This window comes from Sus scrofa, chromosome 7 (genome assembly GCF_000003025.6).
Source record: "Sus scrofa isolate TJ Tabasco breed Duroc chromosome 7, Sscrofa11.1, whole genome shotgun sequence".
NCBI lineage: Eukaryota > Metazoa > Chordata > Mammalia > Artiodactyla > Suidae > Sus > Sus scrofa.
Genome location: NC_010449.5, coordinates 64,808,187 through 64,827,151, shown reverse-complemented (window position 1 = coordinate 64,827,151; position 18,965 = coordinate 64,808,187). Strand labels below are relative to the sequence as shown.

Below are 18,965 nucleotides of genomic sequence, written 5' to 3'. Positions count from 1 at the left end.
TGTCTGATACAAGTTACATTTTTCAGAACCAAAAACAACAGTGGCAAAGAACATTGAAAAGTCCAGAACACCTAGTTCAGCTTCCATTTTTATTCCTCATTCCATAAAATAAGGTGATTGGAGATGGTCCTTAAGTTCTTTTTTTTTTTTTTTTTTTTGTCTTTTGTTGTTGTTGTTGCTATTTCTTGGGCCGCTTCCGCGGCATATGGAGGTTCCCAGGCTAGGGGTTGAATCGGAGCTGTAGCCACCGGCCTACGCCAGAGCCACAGCAACGCGGGATCCGAGCCGCGTCTGCAACCTACACCACAGCTCACGGCAATGCCGGATCCTTAACCCACTGAGCAAGGGCAGGGATCGAACCCGCAACCTCATGGTTCCTAGTCGGATTCGTTAACCACTGCGCCACGACGGGAACTCCCGGTCCTTAAGTTCTGATTCCATTCATTCTTCAACCTGGCATCCTTTTAGTTACAAAAGCTATCCTTCAGTTCTCAGAGATTTTATTAAAGCACCACTGATTACAGCACAAATGCTATAAGCCAAAGTCAAATTCTGTAATAATTGGAACAAATTTCCTTTTATATTTCACTATTGTTAAATCAGTTCCTTAGCTTTTTGATATCTGAATTAGGTATAATTTCTTGTGCTTACAATGCTTATGTATTTTTAAAACAGAAACAAACAGTTATTAACAAACTGTAATACCAAGAAAAGGCAAATTAATAATTTAATCTGATGGATATCATGTTCTGAAAGTGTCATATTTGCTGTCATATAAAGATATTAGGTGTATATACAATGCATTGCAACTTTATGGAGGAATTTTTAGAAAAAAATAATTTTCATCATATAGTAAAAGTGATTTTAAAATGTGTTACATAAACCATTATACTGTTCAAATAAATATGGTATTTTATAATGTGAGAAGTCCTAAGTTCTAGTAATAGTTCTAGTAATATTGTACTAAACTTGAATAGAAATATAATGCACATTGCTAAAAAGAAATATATTGGTATCAATAAATACTGGTATACAGAAGATAATAAAATCAGGAAAATTACTAGAACTAAGTTCTCATCATGCATATTAATGTTGGTAAAGTTTGTATATTAATACATTATGTCAGTGAATGTAGGGGTTCTAAACATTAAGCCATAATATAAAATAAATTTCTTTTCTGGGTAGCTCTAGTACATATAAACACATATTTGAATAGAAATGGAAAAAAGTGTTTTAAAATAAATGTGAAGGAATTTCAGCTTGATGATTATATATGCAGTAAAAGCAAGTATTTATTATAATTAAAAATGATAGCAACCACGGAGTTTGAATAAGCTCTAATTAAAAACTATGTCAGGGAGTTCCCGTCGTGGCGCAGTGGTTAACGAATCCGACTAGGAACCATGAGGTTGCGGGTTCGGTCCCTGCCCTTGCTCAGTGGGTTAACGATCCGGCGTTGCCGTGAGCTGTGGTGTAGGTTGCAGACGCGGCTCGGATCCTGCGTTGCTGTGGCTCTGGCGTAGGCCGGTGGCTACAGCTCCGATTCGACCCCTAGCCTGGGAACCTCCATATGCCGCAGGAGCGGCCCAAAAAAGACAAAAAGACAAAAAAAAAAAAAAAAACTATGTCAGTGAGACCATGGCTAATAAACTAATGTAAGTAAGTTTTGGTCTTCCTTAAAACCTGGCAGTAATTATTAATAAAGCCAAGTAAGTTATATTCAAAACTAGAAAGCCATCATCACAGCTCAAATATGTTCTGTTTTTTGCTGGTGTTCACTGGATTGGAAATGGAGTCATCTTCAAAATTCTGCTCTGAACTTTAATTACGTCTTCTGAATATTAAGTTATTGCATTACTGTTGAAACTATACCTTCTTCTTAGCCATGAGTTTTGGAAATGATGAATTTATATCTCAAATGTTGGGGGTTAATTAAAAAGTTTTTTTTTTTTGGTCTTTTGTCTTTTTAGGGCCACACCTGAATCATATGGAGGTTCTCAGGCTAGGGGTCTAATTGAAGATACAGCTGCCAGCCTAAGCCAGAGCCACAGCAAGACCAGATCTGAGTTGCATCTGCGACCTACAGCCACAGCTCAGGGCAACGCCAGATCCTTAACCCACTGAGCGAGGCCAGGAATCGAACCCGAAACCTCAAGGTTCCTAATCGGATTCATTTCCACTGCACCACATCAGGAACTCTGGATTAATTTAAATTTTGCTTCTAGATCATCTGTATAGTCTGTGGCTTGTTATTTTTCTTAAGTAGTTATAGACAGGATGTGAAATTTGCTGTTTTTTGTCCCACACTTTGCCACTAGGGGTAGATAATAATTTATTTGTGCTCGTTGAGTAATTGCTAACCCAAGACTATCGCCCTATTCTCTACTGACCGCTTATCTATAATGTGGGCATATTGAGTACAAGGTAATTTTTGGATACTTTTAAAATGAAAATATAATTTGTAAGCTGGTAATTGTGGCATGTTTCCTTTGGTAGCATTAATGTGATGCACATAAGATCTTTGGAGTTTGGCATGTGTGCTGCTCTTTGCAACTCATTACTTTTCCTTCTCTTCATTCAAAGTCATCATTTGAAATACATTTATATCTTCTAGCTTCACTTGGCTTAAAGGATTCTTTCATTAGCCTAAAACAATGCATGTCTTGGTTCCAGCTGGATCATAAATGGAAAAACAGTCAAGAAGTTGCACAGCAGTACAAATTGCACAGCAGTACCTGTTTATAGAAGGGATAGTTTAGGTAAGTCTGAAACTAAGAAAATCCCCTATGTGGGACCTGAGACTCCCCTGACACAAAGACTTTTTCTTCTCATGGGAAGCAGAAGTGAGTAAAATCCTGTGACTGTGGTCTGTTTTTCTTAAGCAACATATGCCAAGGTTTTGCCACCTTCCAGAGAAAAGCTTCATATCTGCATCAAGTGAGGAGAACATGCAATATCTGCATAATTTAAAAATCATGCTTGTTTGCTTTTTATGACTTTATAATATAGAATGAAGGAAATTTGCTCTACAGTGACTTAAAAGAAGTAAGAGTTGTTACTGGGTATATTATGGACCCATAATTTCTATTTGAGAATCAATTAAAGTTTTTAGAATTTTATTTCTGGCAGATGTGGTACAGGAAATATCCACTTGTTTCTTGACATTCTGTTTGATAGGAAAAATAGGAGTGTTGATGTGTGCCCTTTGATTTTCTACAGTTTCCTTCTTACTGTGTTTGTCAACTGTAAGAAGCACTAACTGTAAGGAGGCCAAAAGGCATTTTGTTTTAGGTCTTAAAATCATAATTCAAGGATCACAGATTCCAGAGGTACCCATGATAGTGTTCCACTGAAGGAAAATGGGTAGAGGTTTTTATGAGAAAAAGGGATTTCATGCAGAACTTTCTTACACAGGTTGTTTACCAAGAATTTGGATTGAAAGGTAAATTTGTTCTGTATACATAATTGGATTATAAAGGGCATCTCATCCATTACTAAGGAAAAGTATTGTTTCCTTAGTACAGAATAAGTACAGTTCAGAGAATTTTTATTTCCTTTTGGTAACTCCACGGTTATCAACAATTTTATTTTAGAGAGTTCAGCAAAAGTTCAGCATGGGCAATGAACATGGAGGTCCTTGGGGCATGACTCAGTCATTTATAACATTGTTCCTTTCACATTTCCCCCTTTTGCTCATGATTTTTCCTGAAGAAAATATCACTGGAACAACTCTTAGTCCCACATAGGTGGAGTGGCTTAGCTGCCTTTTCTGGATTCATCCTGTCCTCCAGAGTGGAGGTTGGGAGTAAGAATCAGTAGATGGATCAGGAAAATCATTGACAGCAGTGTAATATTGTGCTGCCTCAAGCATAGTGCTCTGCTCCAACCTTAACCAAACAGTAGAATTTTATGTATAGAATTAATCAATTTAAGCAAGAACTAATAGCACTTATTAAGAGCAATAACCCAGTTTGCACAACAGTTCTGAACCAAGATCCACTGTTTGAGGATAACCAGCTGAACAAATCAAACATTAGGAGTGTTAAGAGTATCAGAATGGAGGCAAGTGGCTTTCTTGTGTAGTACCTCAACTTGAGTTTCTACTATACCAGAAGTATTTATACCACCAAGTGCAACAGGTGGTATTTAAGATGGCACGGATAACTAACTCCATGTTCTGCCAGAAGGCAAATCAGTTATCTAAGTAATGTAATGTGAGCAAATGAGTTTAGGGAGTTTTCTTGGTATGACTATGACTATGGCATTGTCTGCTATGGTGGCAGAGAGATTTCAAATCATTTTGTAGAGAGTTCCAATCCTCGACATGGCGAATAGAATTCTTAGATATTCTTGTAGTCCCTCAGAAGAGATCTCTTAGCAGAGGTCGAAAGTAGAGCATATATACTATTTGGTAACTTCTGGAAAATTTAATGCAGTTAAAGATGCTATTAAAAGTCCTGGGGCAGGGAGTTCCCACTGTGGTGCAGCAGAAATGAGCCCGACTAGTATTTTCAAGGATGAGGGTTTGATCCCTGGTCTTGCTCAGTGGGTCGGCGATCCGATGTTGTCATGAGCTGTGGTGTGGGTCGCAGATGCAGCTCAGATCCCGCGTTGCTGTGGCTGTGGTGTAGGTTGGCAGCTGTAGCTCCGATTCGACCCCTGGCCTGGGAAATTCCACATGCCATGAGTGAGGCCCTGAAAAGCGGGGGGAAAAAAAAAAGTCCTGGAGCAGGAGTTTCCCCTGTGGTACAATGGGATTGATGGCATCTTGGAAGCACTGCGACACAGGTTTGATCCCCGGCCCTGCACAGTGGGTTAAGGATCTGGTGTTGCCACAACTGTGGCTTAGGTCACAACTGTAGCTCAGATCTGATCCCTGGCCTGGGAACACCATATGCCATGGGGCAGCAAAAATGGAAAAATAAATTTAAAAAAATCCTGGGGCATATTGAGAACCTGGAGTTAGGGGGTTGAGACTGGACATCCCCCAAACAGAACTCTTCCAACCACAGATAAAAACATGGTCAGATGGGGCACAGAGAAAGGGGTTGTCAAGGTGAAGTTAAACCATGGATCAAAGCCTAGAAACCTTCCTTTTTGGAATTCATGGGGGTCATCATGAGGATGTGTTTTGTTGCACAGCAAGGTAAAGGGGAGATCCAATGTTTCTGGGTAGCTGCAGTGTCCTTTTGGAACAAACGTTCCTAAGAACTGTTGGGGTTTGTTTAGTTCTATTTGACCAAACAAGGAAAAGGAGCTATGGATTCGAGTAGGCAAACATGGTATACTGGGAGAATAGATGAATTCTGAACGAGTCATAGTGGAGGGATATCGGTAAGATTGGAGTTCCTGGAGTTCCCATTGCGGCTCAGCAGTAATGAACCCCGCTGGTGTCCTTGAGGATGCAAGTTCGATCCTTGGCCTTGCCCAGTGGGTTAAGGATCCAGTGTTACCATGAGCTATGGTGTAGGTTGTAAATGTAGCTTGTAACCCATGTTTGTGGTGGCTGTGACTGTGGCATAGGCTCTGATGCAACCCCTAGCCTGGGATCATCCATATGCCACCGAGTGTGTGGCCCTAAAAAGCAAAAAAAAAAAAAAAAAAAAAAAAAAAAATTGGGGAAGAATTGGAGATCCCAAGCCAAGGGGATCTAATGGCATATTTGGGTAGGAGAGTGCCAATGGCATATCCAACAATGTGTTATATTTCCTCCATTGGGTAGACTTTGGGAACTGCAAGCTATAGCATTCTTCCAAGCATAAGGGTTCTGGATGACTTTTAAAGGAATAACAACATAAGTCTAGTAAAAATTATCCCAGGTAAAATTTTAATATAGAGGAAAAAGGTAGCCCATGGCCTTGGTTAATGAAGGAATCCCAAGCTGAATAGTCAAGAATTGGAGCCAGAGCCTTTGTCCCTGGAGAGTTCTGGCAAGATAATGGTTTTTGTAGAATCACCGCCAATGGAAGATCCCCACTGTATGTAGTAGGGCAAAGAGCATTAAAAAACCTAGGAGTTCCCGTCATGGCTCAGTGGTTAACGAATCCAACTAGGAGCCATGAGGTTGTGGGTTCGATCCCTGACCCGCTCAGTGGGTTAAGGATCTGGCATTGCCATGAGCTGTGATGTAAGTCGCAGACTCAGCTGGGATCCCGTGTTGCTGTGGCTCTGGCGTAGGCCAGCGGCTGCAGCTCCAATTAGACCCATAGCCTGGGAACCGCCATATGCCGTGGGTGCGGCCCTATAAAGACAAGAGACAAAAAAAAAAAAAAAAAACCAACCTGTAGGCACCAGGAAGAGTCCCAAAAGTTCAATTCTCTGGTCCTTCATAGTCAAAAGGCACGAAAGGACCTGGGTCCCTTCCTTTAAACTTTCATTTCAGGCATGAAAATTTTCACTCCTTGAGAATGTGTATATAGGAGTATAAGGAGAATGGCAAATTGATAATCATCAATTATTACATATTGAAGGAGATATAGAAATTCTATGATGATGGCAATCAGAACAAAGGCAATGAGAACGATTTCACTAATGGGGAACATGGAGTGCTCTGGCCTAGTCCAGAGCCTTGGGAAAGTTGTCTGTATACAAGATATCACTTCACTTCTGGGTCAGTTTCAGCTTTTGTTCTCCAGCTGTTTCATAGGCCCATTCAGGTGGAGAAGCCTTTTTTATTTAATTTTAATTTTATTTATTTATTTCTTGGCTGCACCCATGGCAAGTAGAAATTCCTGGGCTAAGTTTAAACCACATCACAGTTGTAACCAGAGCCACAGCAGTGACAATACCAGATCCTTAACCTACTGCACCACAACGGAACTCCAGGGAAGCCTTTTAAAAATGGGAAACAAATCCAAGAATCAATGCCTTTAGGTTTATTGGCACAGGGGTTAGATAAGAGTACCTTATGGGGTCCCTCCTACCTGGGCTGCCAAGAGTCCTTTAAAAGATGCCTTTTCCAATAAACATAGTCCCTTGGTTGTAAATTGTGATGTTCCAGGTCTTCCTCTTCTGGGAGTGCACTGTGGAGAGGTTTTTCAACCAGGTATCCATTTTTCTTCAGAGCCTTAATAAGATGAGACTTTGGCAATAATGTAAAAGATCTTCCTTGACTTGAAGTTTCCTGTATAGTCCTGAGTTGAGAATCATGGGTCTTCTAGTAATTGTTTCAAGTGGTGACAGCCTGTGTTTTCCAAAGGGTATAGATCCATGAATAGTAATTTAGACCAAGGAAGACCAGAGGCCTCAGAGAGTTTGCCAGTTGGGTTTTGATGATACCATTGGTTCTTCCACTAGATTAAAGAATTGTGAATGCTGGGCACAGTGGAAATGCTGTAGTAAAGGCCAGATTTACAGTGTTTAGAGTTTGTCCAATGAAATGTGTAATTTTTTTCACTTAGGAATCCCAAAGGGATTTTGGCCACTGCAAGGGTAGCTACGTGTCTTCAAGGAAATGCTTCTATCCAACGAGAATATGTACAAACCATTACCAGAACATAATGTATTTTTGAGAGGGAGACAGCTAGATAAAATCCAGTTGTCAGATAGTGAAGGGACCAGGAGATAAAGGAAAGTGGCCTTGAGAATATGAATAAATTTTCCTGGGTTATACTTTGGGCAAATCTGTCTTTAACATATTTAGCCACTACTATGGGACATTTCCAAAAGTATTACTTCCCAGGCTATCATTTTTTCAGTTCCTTAATAAGTCATTTCATGTATTCATTTTTTAATTTTTAATTTATTTTATTTTTATGTCTTTTTTATGGTCACACTCCTGACATATGGAGGTTCCCAGGCTACAGTCAAATCGGAGCTGTAGCTGCTGGCCTGTGCCACAGCCACAGCAACATGGGATCTCAGCCACATCTGCAACCTAAACCACACAGCTCACGGCAATACTGGATCCTTAACCCATTGAGCGAGGCCAGGGGTCGAACCTGCGTCCTCATGGATACTAGTCAGATTTGTTTCTGCTGAGCCATGACGGGAACTCCTCATGTATTAATTTTAATGTTGTTTCTTGAGTGCTTTCAGAAAGAGCAGGGCATACCAAAGCCCAGAATGCTGATCAAATACGCATCCTTCAGAGACCCCCCTCTGCTTGTCCTTAGCTGTGGCAGTCAATTGCCCATCTCTGATAATATCCTTTAAATCTTGGGTATTCCTTCCAAGTAGTACATAGTTAACTTGGTGTGAACAGAGTGACCAATAGAAGGAAGTTTCTTTATGGAGCCTGAATCTTGTAATGCTGCAGCCTTAGCAGCTCTATTGGCCAGTCAGTTTCCCTTTCCTTCCTCAATGTTGTTTTTGCAATGCTCCGTGACTTATTATTGCCACTATTATGCAGCAAGATTGCATCCAGCAAAGCCTTAACAAAGGGGCCATTTTCAGTTTTATTTCCTCCTGAGCTCAAGAAACCTATTTCCAAAACATTCCAAAATCATGAGCTATCTCAAAACTATACCTGCCATCAGTGTTTCAGTGTGTGTGTGTGTGTGTGTGTTAGCATGTATGTTATATAAATGTATGTTAGCATGTTTGCCAAAGGCCAAAATTAAAGTGCAATAAGTGTATAGTTCAGCCTGTTGGGCTACAGAAACTGAGAGGCAGAGCATTGGTTCCTATTACAGTGAAGGGAGTAATGATAGTGTTTCCAGCTTTCAGTTGTCCAACATCATTTCGTAGGTAAACCAAGGAATGTCAAGGGTGTCTAAAGGCTTTTCTTACAGTCTAGATGCAGACTAATCATAAGATCAGTTGCGGTTATACAATTTTATGAAGACTTACCTGTTGGTGATCATAAAGGGGTAGCAGGATTTAGGGAGTTACAATGAGACAAAGTGACATTTGGAAAGGAGAGCAACAGTTCATAGGATGTCAGTCGGCTAGCAGATAAGTGTTGTATGTGATGTGAGTTCAATTGTGCCTCAGTAGAATGAGGGGGAGAAAAGGAGACTCTATAACTGTCTCTTCTGTAGCCTATAGAAGGGCAGTGGTAGCTACTACTGCTTGGAAGCAAGGAAGAATATCTCAATCTATAGGGTTCAAGTGTTGCTACAAAGCCAATAGGTCTGCGTTTGCCCCCCTGGGGCTGAATGAGCCAAGGGTGTTTTCTGCTAACTTTAAGAACAAATTGCAGGGAAGAGAATAATTAGGGTGCCCTAAAGCAGGGCTATCACCAACTGAGTGTTTAATGTTTGCAAGGCTGATTCAGCCTCCTTGTTCCAAACAAGGGAATCAGGCCTCTTGTCCATTAGAAGGGAAAAGGGGGTTGTACATATAAGAATAAATTAGGAACCCAAGTCTGCGATAGCCTGTTAACCCAAGAAAGCATCTCAGTTGGCACTCGGTGGCAGGAAGGGGGAAATTGACATATGCCCTGGATGTATGTAGGACCCCGTGTTACCCTTGAAGAGTAAGCAAATGACTCAAATATCTTTCTTGGGTTGGAACAAATTGGAGCATGTCATTTGAGACTTTATGTCCTTTTCATGCTAGTTGAGTGAGGAAGTATAGGCTGTCCTCAGTAGGGGAGCATAACAAAAAAGGTCAATATACTGAAGTAAAGTAGAGTTATGGGCAAAATTCACATTGGTCAAGTTTTGTCTCAATATCTGAAAAATAAGCATGGCTTTATGTGTAGCCCTGAGGCATAATGGTCTAAGTATATTATCAACAGGTACTGACTATCTGGATGGACAGGAATGTTGAAGAAAGCACTATATATATATATCTGTGACTGTAAAGAAGCCTGTACTCAAAGGTATTAAACTGAGGGTGATCTGAAGGCTGGGGACCACAGGGTGACCTAGTATGACTATATTGTTATAGCTTAGAGATCTTGAACAAAATACCAAACTTGACCACGAGGCTTGCCTAAGGGAAGGATTGGTGTACGAAAGGGACTGGTGCATGGGCTCGTGACCTCTTTCTGGAGGTGTGCCTTGACAATGGGATGAATTCCTTCTAGGGCCTCAGGTCTTAAGAGGGTGTTGTCTGAGGTGAGGCAAAATTTTATTAGGATATATCTGGATCTTAATTGATGGCACCTAATGAATGCATTCTGTGTTGTTTGAAGAAGTAGATCATAAGGTAGAAGGAACAGAAGCTAACAAATCCTTGTGATTAGACATTGAAAAGACAGAAGCAAGGAGGGGAATCTCAGTATTAGGACTGGGTTGGAAGTAGACTTTGAAGAGTGAAGAAATTGTATTTCCTCTTTTAGGGAAAAGGAAATATTAGCTTATAGTTTTTTCCAGGAGCTCTTGGCCCAAAAGGGACAGAAGGAGCAGGAAGAAACTGATGAGTTCCCCAAAAAGAACCTATTTCAAAAGGCAAAGGGGCTGACTTGTTCATCTTCATAACCATGTTGGAAACTCACACCATTTAGACCATTACTGAGGAAGGGGGCCTTGAGGCTGGTGGCATTCAAGACAGACAAATTTATTTCTGTGTCTATAAGAGTGATAATAGCCTCAGCTCCTATAAAAAGGTCCAGTTCTTCCAATGGTGCTAGTGGGAGTACTGGGAAGACCTCAATACTTTCCTCAGAGCATCCCTATTCATGAGGGTCTACAAAAGGGAGATGCTTCTCAAACTTCTCAGAAAGTTCATGAAAAGGGTCAGAGTGATGGGCTTTAAGCTGCAAATAGGGCTTTCTTTTTAACTTTGGGCAATTCTTCCAGTGGCCAGGCTGCATAAGAGAGTGGCAGGGACCTGGCCTTGGAAGGAGCCCTGGTGGGAATTTTGGTCTTTCTGTTGAGGTGGCTCCTGAGTGGCAGTGGTCAGATGCTGCAGCTACAAATTCATGATTTTAGTGGTCTTCTGTTTCTCTGTGTGTTTGTTTTAGACAGCTGATTAGCCAAATCCACCGAGTATCCATTGTTTCCCAATTCTATTGTGCTTATTTCATCAGCAGTCTGAGTTCCTCATTCCAGTCCCCCAACAAAGACTGAATTTAAGTGGATTTGAGATTGTTTGCCCTAATAGGGAGTCCGGAGTTTTCCTGGAACACTGTAGGCATGAGTCATAATCATGAATAGTTTCATCAAGTCTTTGTGTAGTAGGTTGAATTTTCCTCCAGTCAGTGAGATGAGGAAAGGCTTGAGGAATTGTTTCATGAAGGTTGAGTTACCTGAGAAGCATGCCTCAGACTGATTTATTGTGTACAGATGTCATCTTAAGGGTGAAGCCAGGCAGTAGTGGTTTGCCAGTGTCTAGTTCGGCTTTTTCCAACTAGGATGTAGTTAATTGATTATGAGTCTGAGAGAACCCTGGTCAAAAATTTATATCACAAGGTTAAGTTCCTCTGCAAAGTGGAGGAGGTCCTCGATGACCTTAGGAAATTCCTTAGCTATAGCTTGGTTCTGTAAGCGACCAAGGCGTATAGTCTACGAGATAGCCAGTGCCATCAGGGTTCAAAGCAGTGACAAAAGGAAAGGTTTAGTCTGGATAATAGGTGGGATAAAGATTTTGGAGGAGGAATGGAAGAATCAGAAGGATAAGATGGCAGCTCAGCAAGGTCTGAGCTGAAGGAGAAGAGAAGGAAGAGGCCTTGTGAGCTTTTCCTGAGTATTGAGATGAGAGCATAGATCCTTATTTGAGGCAGTAAGCTTGGAAACAGCATCCTGAAGTGAAGCAGTTTTAGACTCATGAAACTTGAGTCTCATGAGCTCTTTGGGAGGCCTCAGTATACCAACTGAAATAGTCTTCCCACTCTATTAGCTTCGTTTTAGACCCTTCACTTTCTAATTGTGTGTGCAAAATCACCAATTTTGAAATTTCACATTTTCTCATTGTGTCCAGGGCAATTTTATGTTACCTCTGGTATACCACTGGCATGTACCTAGGTAAGCCCAAAGGTGGCGCCATGCTTTTTGTACACGTGCCCAGCAGGAAAGCCAGACTTGGGAGAATCCCCCATAAGAGTCTTAGACTGTGCGTGTCCCCATTATAGTGCATGCACCACAAGGGAGCAAGCCCTTAAGTGATCAATGAAACAAAAGACAGCCAGAATAAAGGCCTGAATCTCAATGAAGGAGGGAGGTTGGGACCAAGAGGACTTACTGCCTCGACCTGGGGCTGCTAGGGAGGCGAGAGCAAAAGATGCTCACAGAGATACCTTGGCAGCTTGGAAAGTGAGCAGAAGATGGCTTCAGATCCCACATCTCCAACAACAAAAAATGTTAAATGTGAGAAGCACAAGATGTTAAAAGTCAGCTTTTTTGGGGTCAGTTTATTGTAACCAAGGGATCACAGATTCCAGAGGAACTCAGAATAGTGACCCACTGGAAGAAAATGTGTAGGGATTTTATTGTGAAAAAGGAAGTTCATGCAGGCATCAACAAGTTGTTTACCAAGAATTTGGATTGGGGAGTGTGTTTGTTCTACACCTACATTTGGGTTATTGAGCACATCTCATCCATTACTAGAGAAGCTATGCTTTCCTTGGTCCAGAATGAGTCCACTTCTCAGCATTGTTTTTTTTTTGTTTGTTTGTTTTTTTTGTCTTTTTGCCATTTCTAGTGCAGCTTCTGCAGCATATGGAGGTGCCCAGGCGGAGTCTAATCAGAACTGTAGCTGTTGGCATACACCAGAGCCACAGCAACGCAGGATCTGAGCTGCATCTGCAACCTACACCACAGCTCACGGCAACACCAGATCCTCAACCCCCACTGAGCAAGGCCAGGGATCCAACTCACAACCTCATGGTTCCTAGTCAGATTCATTAACCACTGAGCCACATAGGAACTCCCCTCAGCATTGTTTTTTCCTTTTGGCAAATCAACAAATAATCTGCAGTTTTAGAGAGTTCAGCAAAAGTTCAACATGTGCTGTGAGAATGGAGGTCTAAGGAGCACACCGTGGTCATTCCTGCCATTGTAGCTTTCACATGTTAAACAAAACAATGGAGGATCTTGCCCTGAGAGAAAAGTCATCCCTACTTGTATTGGTCCTTATTCTATCTTTACACTTGTGTTTTACATTATTATCAGAAGACTTCCTGCTGGTGCCATCTTGAGCTCAGCCCATCCACTTTGGATGCCTTAATACATCTTTCTTGCTATATCCAATTAAAAAAAAAAAAAAAGAATACTCCTAGGGTTCCAAAGACCTCAGATGAAAATGCACCTCTCTTCAACACTGAGATTACTGCATTTAGGCATAGTGTACAAAGAAATTAATGTTTTATGTTTACTACCATATGAAAAAATTCTGGTAGTTGAATACCAATAGTATATTCTCATGACCAGAAAACTGACCAAATTTCAATTAAAACAAATGTGTTCACAAAGCATCAAATAAAACAAGTTTGCTTGGTATTTGCATTTGTTTCTTAATCACAGTGCCTTAAAGTTTACAAATGGTTATCTCTGAGAATAGATTTCAGAAAGTATATGTGTGCACCACAAAGACTTTTGCCTACCATCCAATTCTACAAGGATTAAGTCATTAGCCACTGCATAATAAAAATTGGTGTTTTTGGTACATTAAATTACATGGGGAGCATTGTCAAATGAGTGGTGGTAAAACTTCTTAGTTTATCTTGTACGGGTAAATGTCATTCATACCAATGTTCTGGAAATTATATGAAATTTCTAAAACTTGAATGTGTCCTGACATAATGTTATCAGTCATAATTCTAGTTATTATTCTAATATTATATGTCACAAAAATAACTAAATTTCTTTGACAGTTGCACTGTAATCAGGTCTTCAGCTCAAGAGGATTCATAAAAAGGATAAGTTTCTGATAACTTTCAGATCATACCACTGAACTAGGTAAGAAATTAAAGAATCCTAAAGGAAAAACTAATGGGTTCATAAACTGTTAACAGATCAAGATCAACAAGTATGATTTTTTTGTATGAAATATTACTGGATTTTATATTTATTTATTTATTTATTTATCTATTTATTTTTTGGTCCTTTTTAGGGCCACACTAGCAGCATATGGAGGTTCCCAGGCTAGGAGTCTAATTGGAACCGTATCTGCTGGCCTACACAACAGCCACAGCAACACAGGATCCAAGCCACATCTGCGACCTACCCACAGCTCACGGCAACACTGGATCCTTAACCCACTGAGCGAGGCCAGGAATCAAATCTACAATGTCATGGTTCCTAGTCGGATTCGTTTCCGCTGTGCCATGACGGAAGCTCCTATTATGGCTTTTAATCTATGTTTTCCATGTATAAGGAAACTTTTGCCCTTATGCTAGCTGTGACTTAACAACAGCAATTTGGTAAATTATACTTTGTAAGGAAAATTGAAACACTTATTTTTTCACTCTACCTCCAGAATTTAGAAACTTCTAGTGAGTATTCTTATTTTCATGGCAATGTGGTTTGGGCATAAGTTCAATAAAAATCTCTTCTTATCATAGGACACAATTGGAGACATTGATTATAGTACCATGACTTTGTACTGTCATATATGAGAATACCTATATATATAGAATCAGATACAACCAGATAGCTTTAAGCAATTCTGATTGACTTTATGGAGCCATAGATCACCTTAAAAACAAAAAATGAAATTGCCTGATGCCTTACTTACAGAGTTCCTTACCAGGTGAATAAGGAAGGTAACTTCCTGGCTGGTGCAGGAACCTCAAAATATTTGGGGATGGAGTTCCCGTGGTTCAGCAGAAACAAATCTGACTGGTATCCATGAAGACCCAGGTTCGATCCCTGGCCTCACTCAGTGGGTTAAGGATCCAGTGTGGCCATGAGCTGTGGTGTAGGTTGCAGATATGGCTCAGTTCCAGTGTGTTGTAGGCCGGTGGCTACAGCTCCAATTCGACCCCTAGTCTAGGAACTTCCATAAGCTGCAGGTATGGCCCTAAAAAGCAAACAAAACAAAACACAAGACAACAATAACAAAAAAGCATACATCTCAGAAGATCTCTGATAGTCATGAGGAACAGATTATCTCAGTTAATAATTTTGGTGATTTTTTTTCCACATCCATGTCATATAGAAGTCCTCAGGCCAGGGACTGACTCCAAGCCACAGCCATGACCTATACCACAGCTGCAGCAATGCCAGATCATTAACCCACTGTGCCACAGTGGGGATTCTCTGATTTTAGTGATTTTCTAGTATGGAAAGATGCAAGAATCCAAGTTCATAAAAAAATTATTCCTGAAATATATTAACTACTTAAGGGCCTGTTTTACATATTTTTCCAAAGCATGGAATACCTGATCCTATTGTTCACCCTGAATTTTTTTTAGGGTGTACTGTAGGTATAGTTGGCAGCTGACAGTTGACAGCTTTGCTTTCCCAGCCTTTCATAGAGATAGGTAGATCTAAATTTACCTTTTTAGCTCTATAGGCATCATTAAATGCTAAATTTAGATGAGTTATGTTTTCAGGTAAATTATTAGTAATACCTGAATTTAGTTTTTGTCATAGTGATATAATACAACTTATACTACCAAGTGGAAGATTTGGGGTGATGCTTTGTTGTCCACTTTTAGTTGATCTATGACAGTCTGGAAATAATTACAAAAATGTCGATGCCTAAAATAAAACCACTAGAATCTCTCTGTTTTTCTTTTTTTTTTTTTTTTTTTTTTTTTTTGTCTTTTTTTGTCTGTTGTTGTTGTTGCTATTTCTTGGGCCGCTCCCGCGGCATATGGAGGTTCCCAGGCTAGGGGTCTAATCGGAGCTGTAGCCACTGGCCTACGCCAGAGCCACAGCAACTCGGGATCCGAGCCGCATCTGCAACCTACACCACAGCTCACAGCAACGCCGGATCGTTAACCCACTGAGCAAGGGCAGGGACCGAACCCGCAACCTCATGGTTCCTAGTCGGATTCGTTAACCAGTGCGCCACGACGGGAACTCCCTCTCTGTTTTTCTGTTGCTATAGTTGTTCGCTTGCAAAAGACCACTCTCTCTCTTTTTTTTTTTTTTTTGGTCTTTTGAGGGTTGTACCCATGGCATATGGAGGCATCCAGGCTAAGGGTTGAATTGGAGCTGTAGCTGCGGGCCTATGCCATAGCCACAGCAACTCGGGATCTGAGCTGCATCTGCTACCTACACCACAGCTCATGGCAACACCGGATCCTTAATCCACTGAGCAAGGCCAGGGTTAGAATTGAGTCCTCATGTTTACTAGTCAGATTCTTTTCTGCTGAGCTACGACAGGAACTCTCAATAGACTGCCTCTTTAATTGCATATTTGTGTTAAAAAATAACTTCCTAGGAAATACTTCTGGTTCATGTTGGAATGTGACTTGCATCTTGCTTTTTTTTTTAAGGCCCCACCTGCGGCATATGGAGGTTCTCAGGCTAGAGGTAGAATCAGAGCTACAGCTACTTCAGCCTACACCATAGCCACAGCAACACCAGTTCCAAGCTGCGTTTGCAATCCACACCACAGCTCAAGGCAACGCCAGATCCTTAACCCACTGAGCAAGGTCAGGGATCGAACCTGCATCCTCTTGGATCCTAGTCGGGTTTGTTATCCGTTGAGCCACAATGGGAACTCCATGACTTGGATTTTGAATTTTCAGTAAACTGAGAAATGTACTCATAAACCATGAAAATAAGTTCTGCTTCAGCAGTGAAAGTTGAAATTTGATGTTTAATTGCCAATTTGCAAAATAAAATCATGCATTTATAAACATTCCACTAATTTTTAATGATAAAAGCTGTTGATTACCCTTCTTGCCAGTAAGAGGAAAGGGATTTTGAGCACATGTAATGTAGAGCCATTTTATTTATGAAAGCCAATTCATGAAGCCTTTAACAATTGGTTCTTTATTTTTCTTTTCAATTTATTACAGAGTTTGTTTTTGCTGTTTTGGATTGTCTCAATCCCTTGCTAATGCCAGCAAACAGCACCAGATCATGTTACTAAAATTTGTGTGCATTAGCAACACACTAATTTGATTTTATTACCAGAATATAGACTAAGAATTTCCACACAATTTAAAAAATATAGATGGCTTTCAAATAACTTTTTGTTTTTAAGGTTTTTGGTTTGGTTTTTAGGTTGTCATAGTTAGATGCAGGATAGAAAGTATACAAAAATATTAAGCAGAGAGTAAGGAAAAAGAACTTTTGCACAGGAGAGAAAGGAATAGTTAAGGTTGTAGGGGTCTTGGTCCTGCTGGTGCCATGCTGAATAGAAGATATTCTAGGCCATAACCTTGGGGAGAATTTATCAACTTTGGCATGAAAATGGAATTTAAAGTATCAAATGAAGCTCCTTCTCCATGGCCAAAATGATGTATTTGACTTTCGACCTCTGCAACTAGTGAAAATTGTGTGAAAACTCTCATACTAAAACTACAATAAACGCCCAACTAGTTTTTTATTTTTATTTTATTTTTATTTTTATTTTATTTTTTTTGTCTTTTTGCCATTTCTTGGGCCGCTCCCACTGCATATGGAGGTTCTCAGGCTAGGGGTTGAATCGTAGCTGCAGCCACCGGCCTACGTCAGAGCCACAGCAACGCTGGATCCGAGCCGCATCTGCAACCTACACCACAGCTCACGGCAACGCCGGATCGTTAACCCACTGAGCAAGGGCAGGGATCCAACCCCCAACCTCGTGGTTCCTAGTCGGATTCATTAACCACTGCGCCACGACGGGAACTCCAATCATGGCTTTTTAATTTGGTTGAACATTGGGAAAAAATTGGAAAAGTCTGAAATGTTCCTTCTTACACACAAAACCCCCTAAATAGATAATACATCATTCCTCACATTCGTTAACACAGAAGTTTGCTGCTACTCTTTGTTCTCCTTCAGGTCTCACTTAATTTTTTCTAGAGTGACATATACTTAAGTACTTCAGACAAAGGTAAACCAAATTCGCCTTTGAGTTTCTTTCTTTTTTTGTCTTTTTAGGGCCGCTCCCGCGGCATATGGAGGTTCCCAGGCTAGGGGTCTAATCGGAGCTGTAGCTGCTGGCCTATGCCGGCGCCACAGCAGCCCCAGATCCAACCCGCGTCTGCAACCTACACCACAGCTCATGGCAACGCCGGATCCTTAACCCACTGAGCAAGGCCAGGGATCAAACCCACAACGTCATGGTTCCTAATGGGATTCTTAACCATTGAGCCACGATGGGAACTCCTGGGGTTCTTATTTCAAGGTATTTTGGCTAGACTATCATCCATGTAAGAAATGGAAAACTTAGCATGAGCCGTTTATTAAATTTTTTTTTTTCAAAGATATGTTTGGGTCACTTTGCTGTAAGCAGAAATTGGCACAACATTGTAAGTCAACTACACTATAATAAAAAAAGATTTTCGAGTGCAAAAAGAAAAAATTTTTTTCAGCAACCACATCTCATCACAAGCCTTTGAAGCACCCTACGCAGCTGTTCTCATGAGTGCAGAAGCCAAGGCCTGGGAGGTGACTGCCCAGGATGCATCTGATGAGTGGCTGCGCGGAAATCCCAAAGCCTGGCCTCTAGGTTCAGGTACGAGCTATGACGTCACTGGTGGTGCCAGGCAGCAAGCTCCGGACGTGGGCCGGGCCGGATATGGTACTGCAGAAGGCCCCGCCCCGCAGGAGCCATTTGTTGCGCGGTTCAGACAGCCCTCAGTTAGAGCCCCTGTGTCGCGCCTGCGGGGCGGGGCGCCTGTGGGCCCCGCCCCTCAGGCCGGCCCCACCTCAAGGCCGCCCCGCCCCTCCCGCAGTGGTGAGCTCGGGCGCGGCGCGAGGCGGGCGCTAGGGGTGAGTTTTACTTCCTGACAGCGGGCTAGGACGGCGCCTGGGAGGGGAGGCGGAGGATGGAAGTGGGCTTATCGGCCGTGACCTTGTATCTCGCCAGCGCCAGCAGTCCTGCGGCGGCGACAATGATGGACCGGGAGCCAGTGAACCGGGAGGAGGGAGGAGAAGCAGTGGGTGTCTCCGGAGCTGCGGCCGCCTCGGCGTTCAGGGAATCGTCTCGGCAGGTAGGTGGGGCTGCGCAGGGTTGCCGCGACGCTGAGGCTG

At 41.6% G+C, this 18,965-nt stretch overlaps 1 protein-coding gene across 2 annotated transcripts in view; it reads left to right on the top strand.

The window, feature by feature from the left end:
- The window catches only part of FAM177A1 (family with sequence similarity 177 member A1), a 19,812-nt gene continuing 19,358 nt past the window's right edge, over positions 18,512-18,965 (top strand). Inside the window, exons 1-2 of one of the 2 annotated variants that reach the window (XM_005656298.3) lie at positions 18,512-18,704; positions 18,802-18,925. In XM_005656298.3, the coding sequence (XP_005656355.1) occupies positions 18,827-18,925 (99 nt within the window). In that variant the 5' untranslated portion in view covers positions 18,512-18,704; positions 18,802-18,826. The other variant, NM_001190218.1, reaches the window with a different exon arrangement.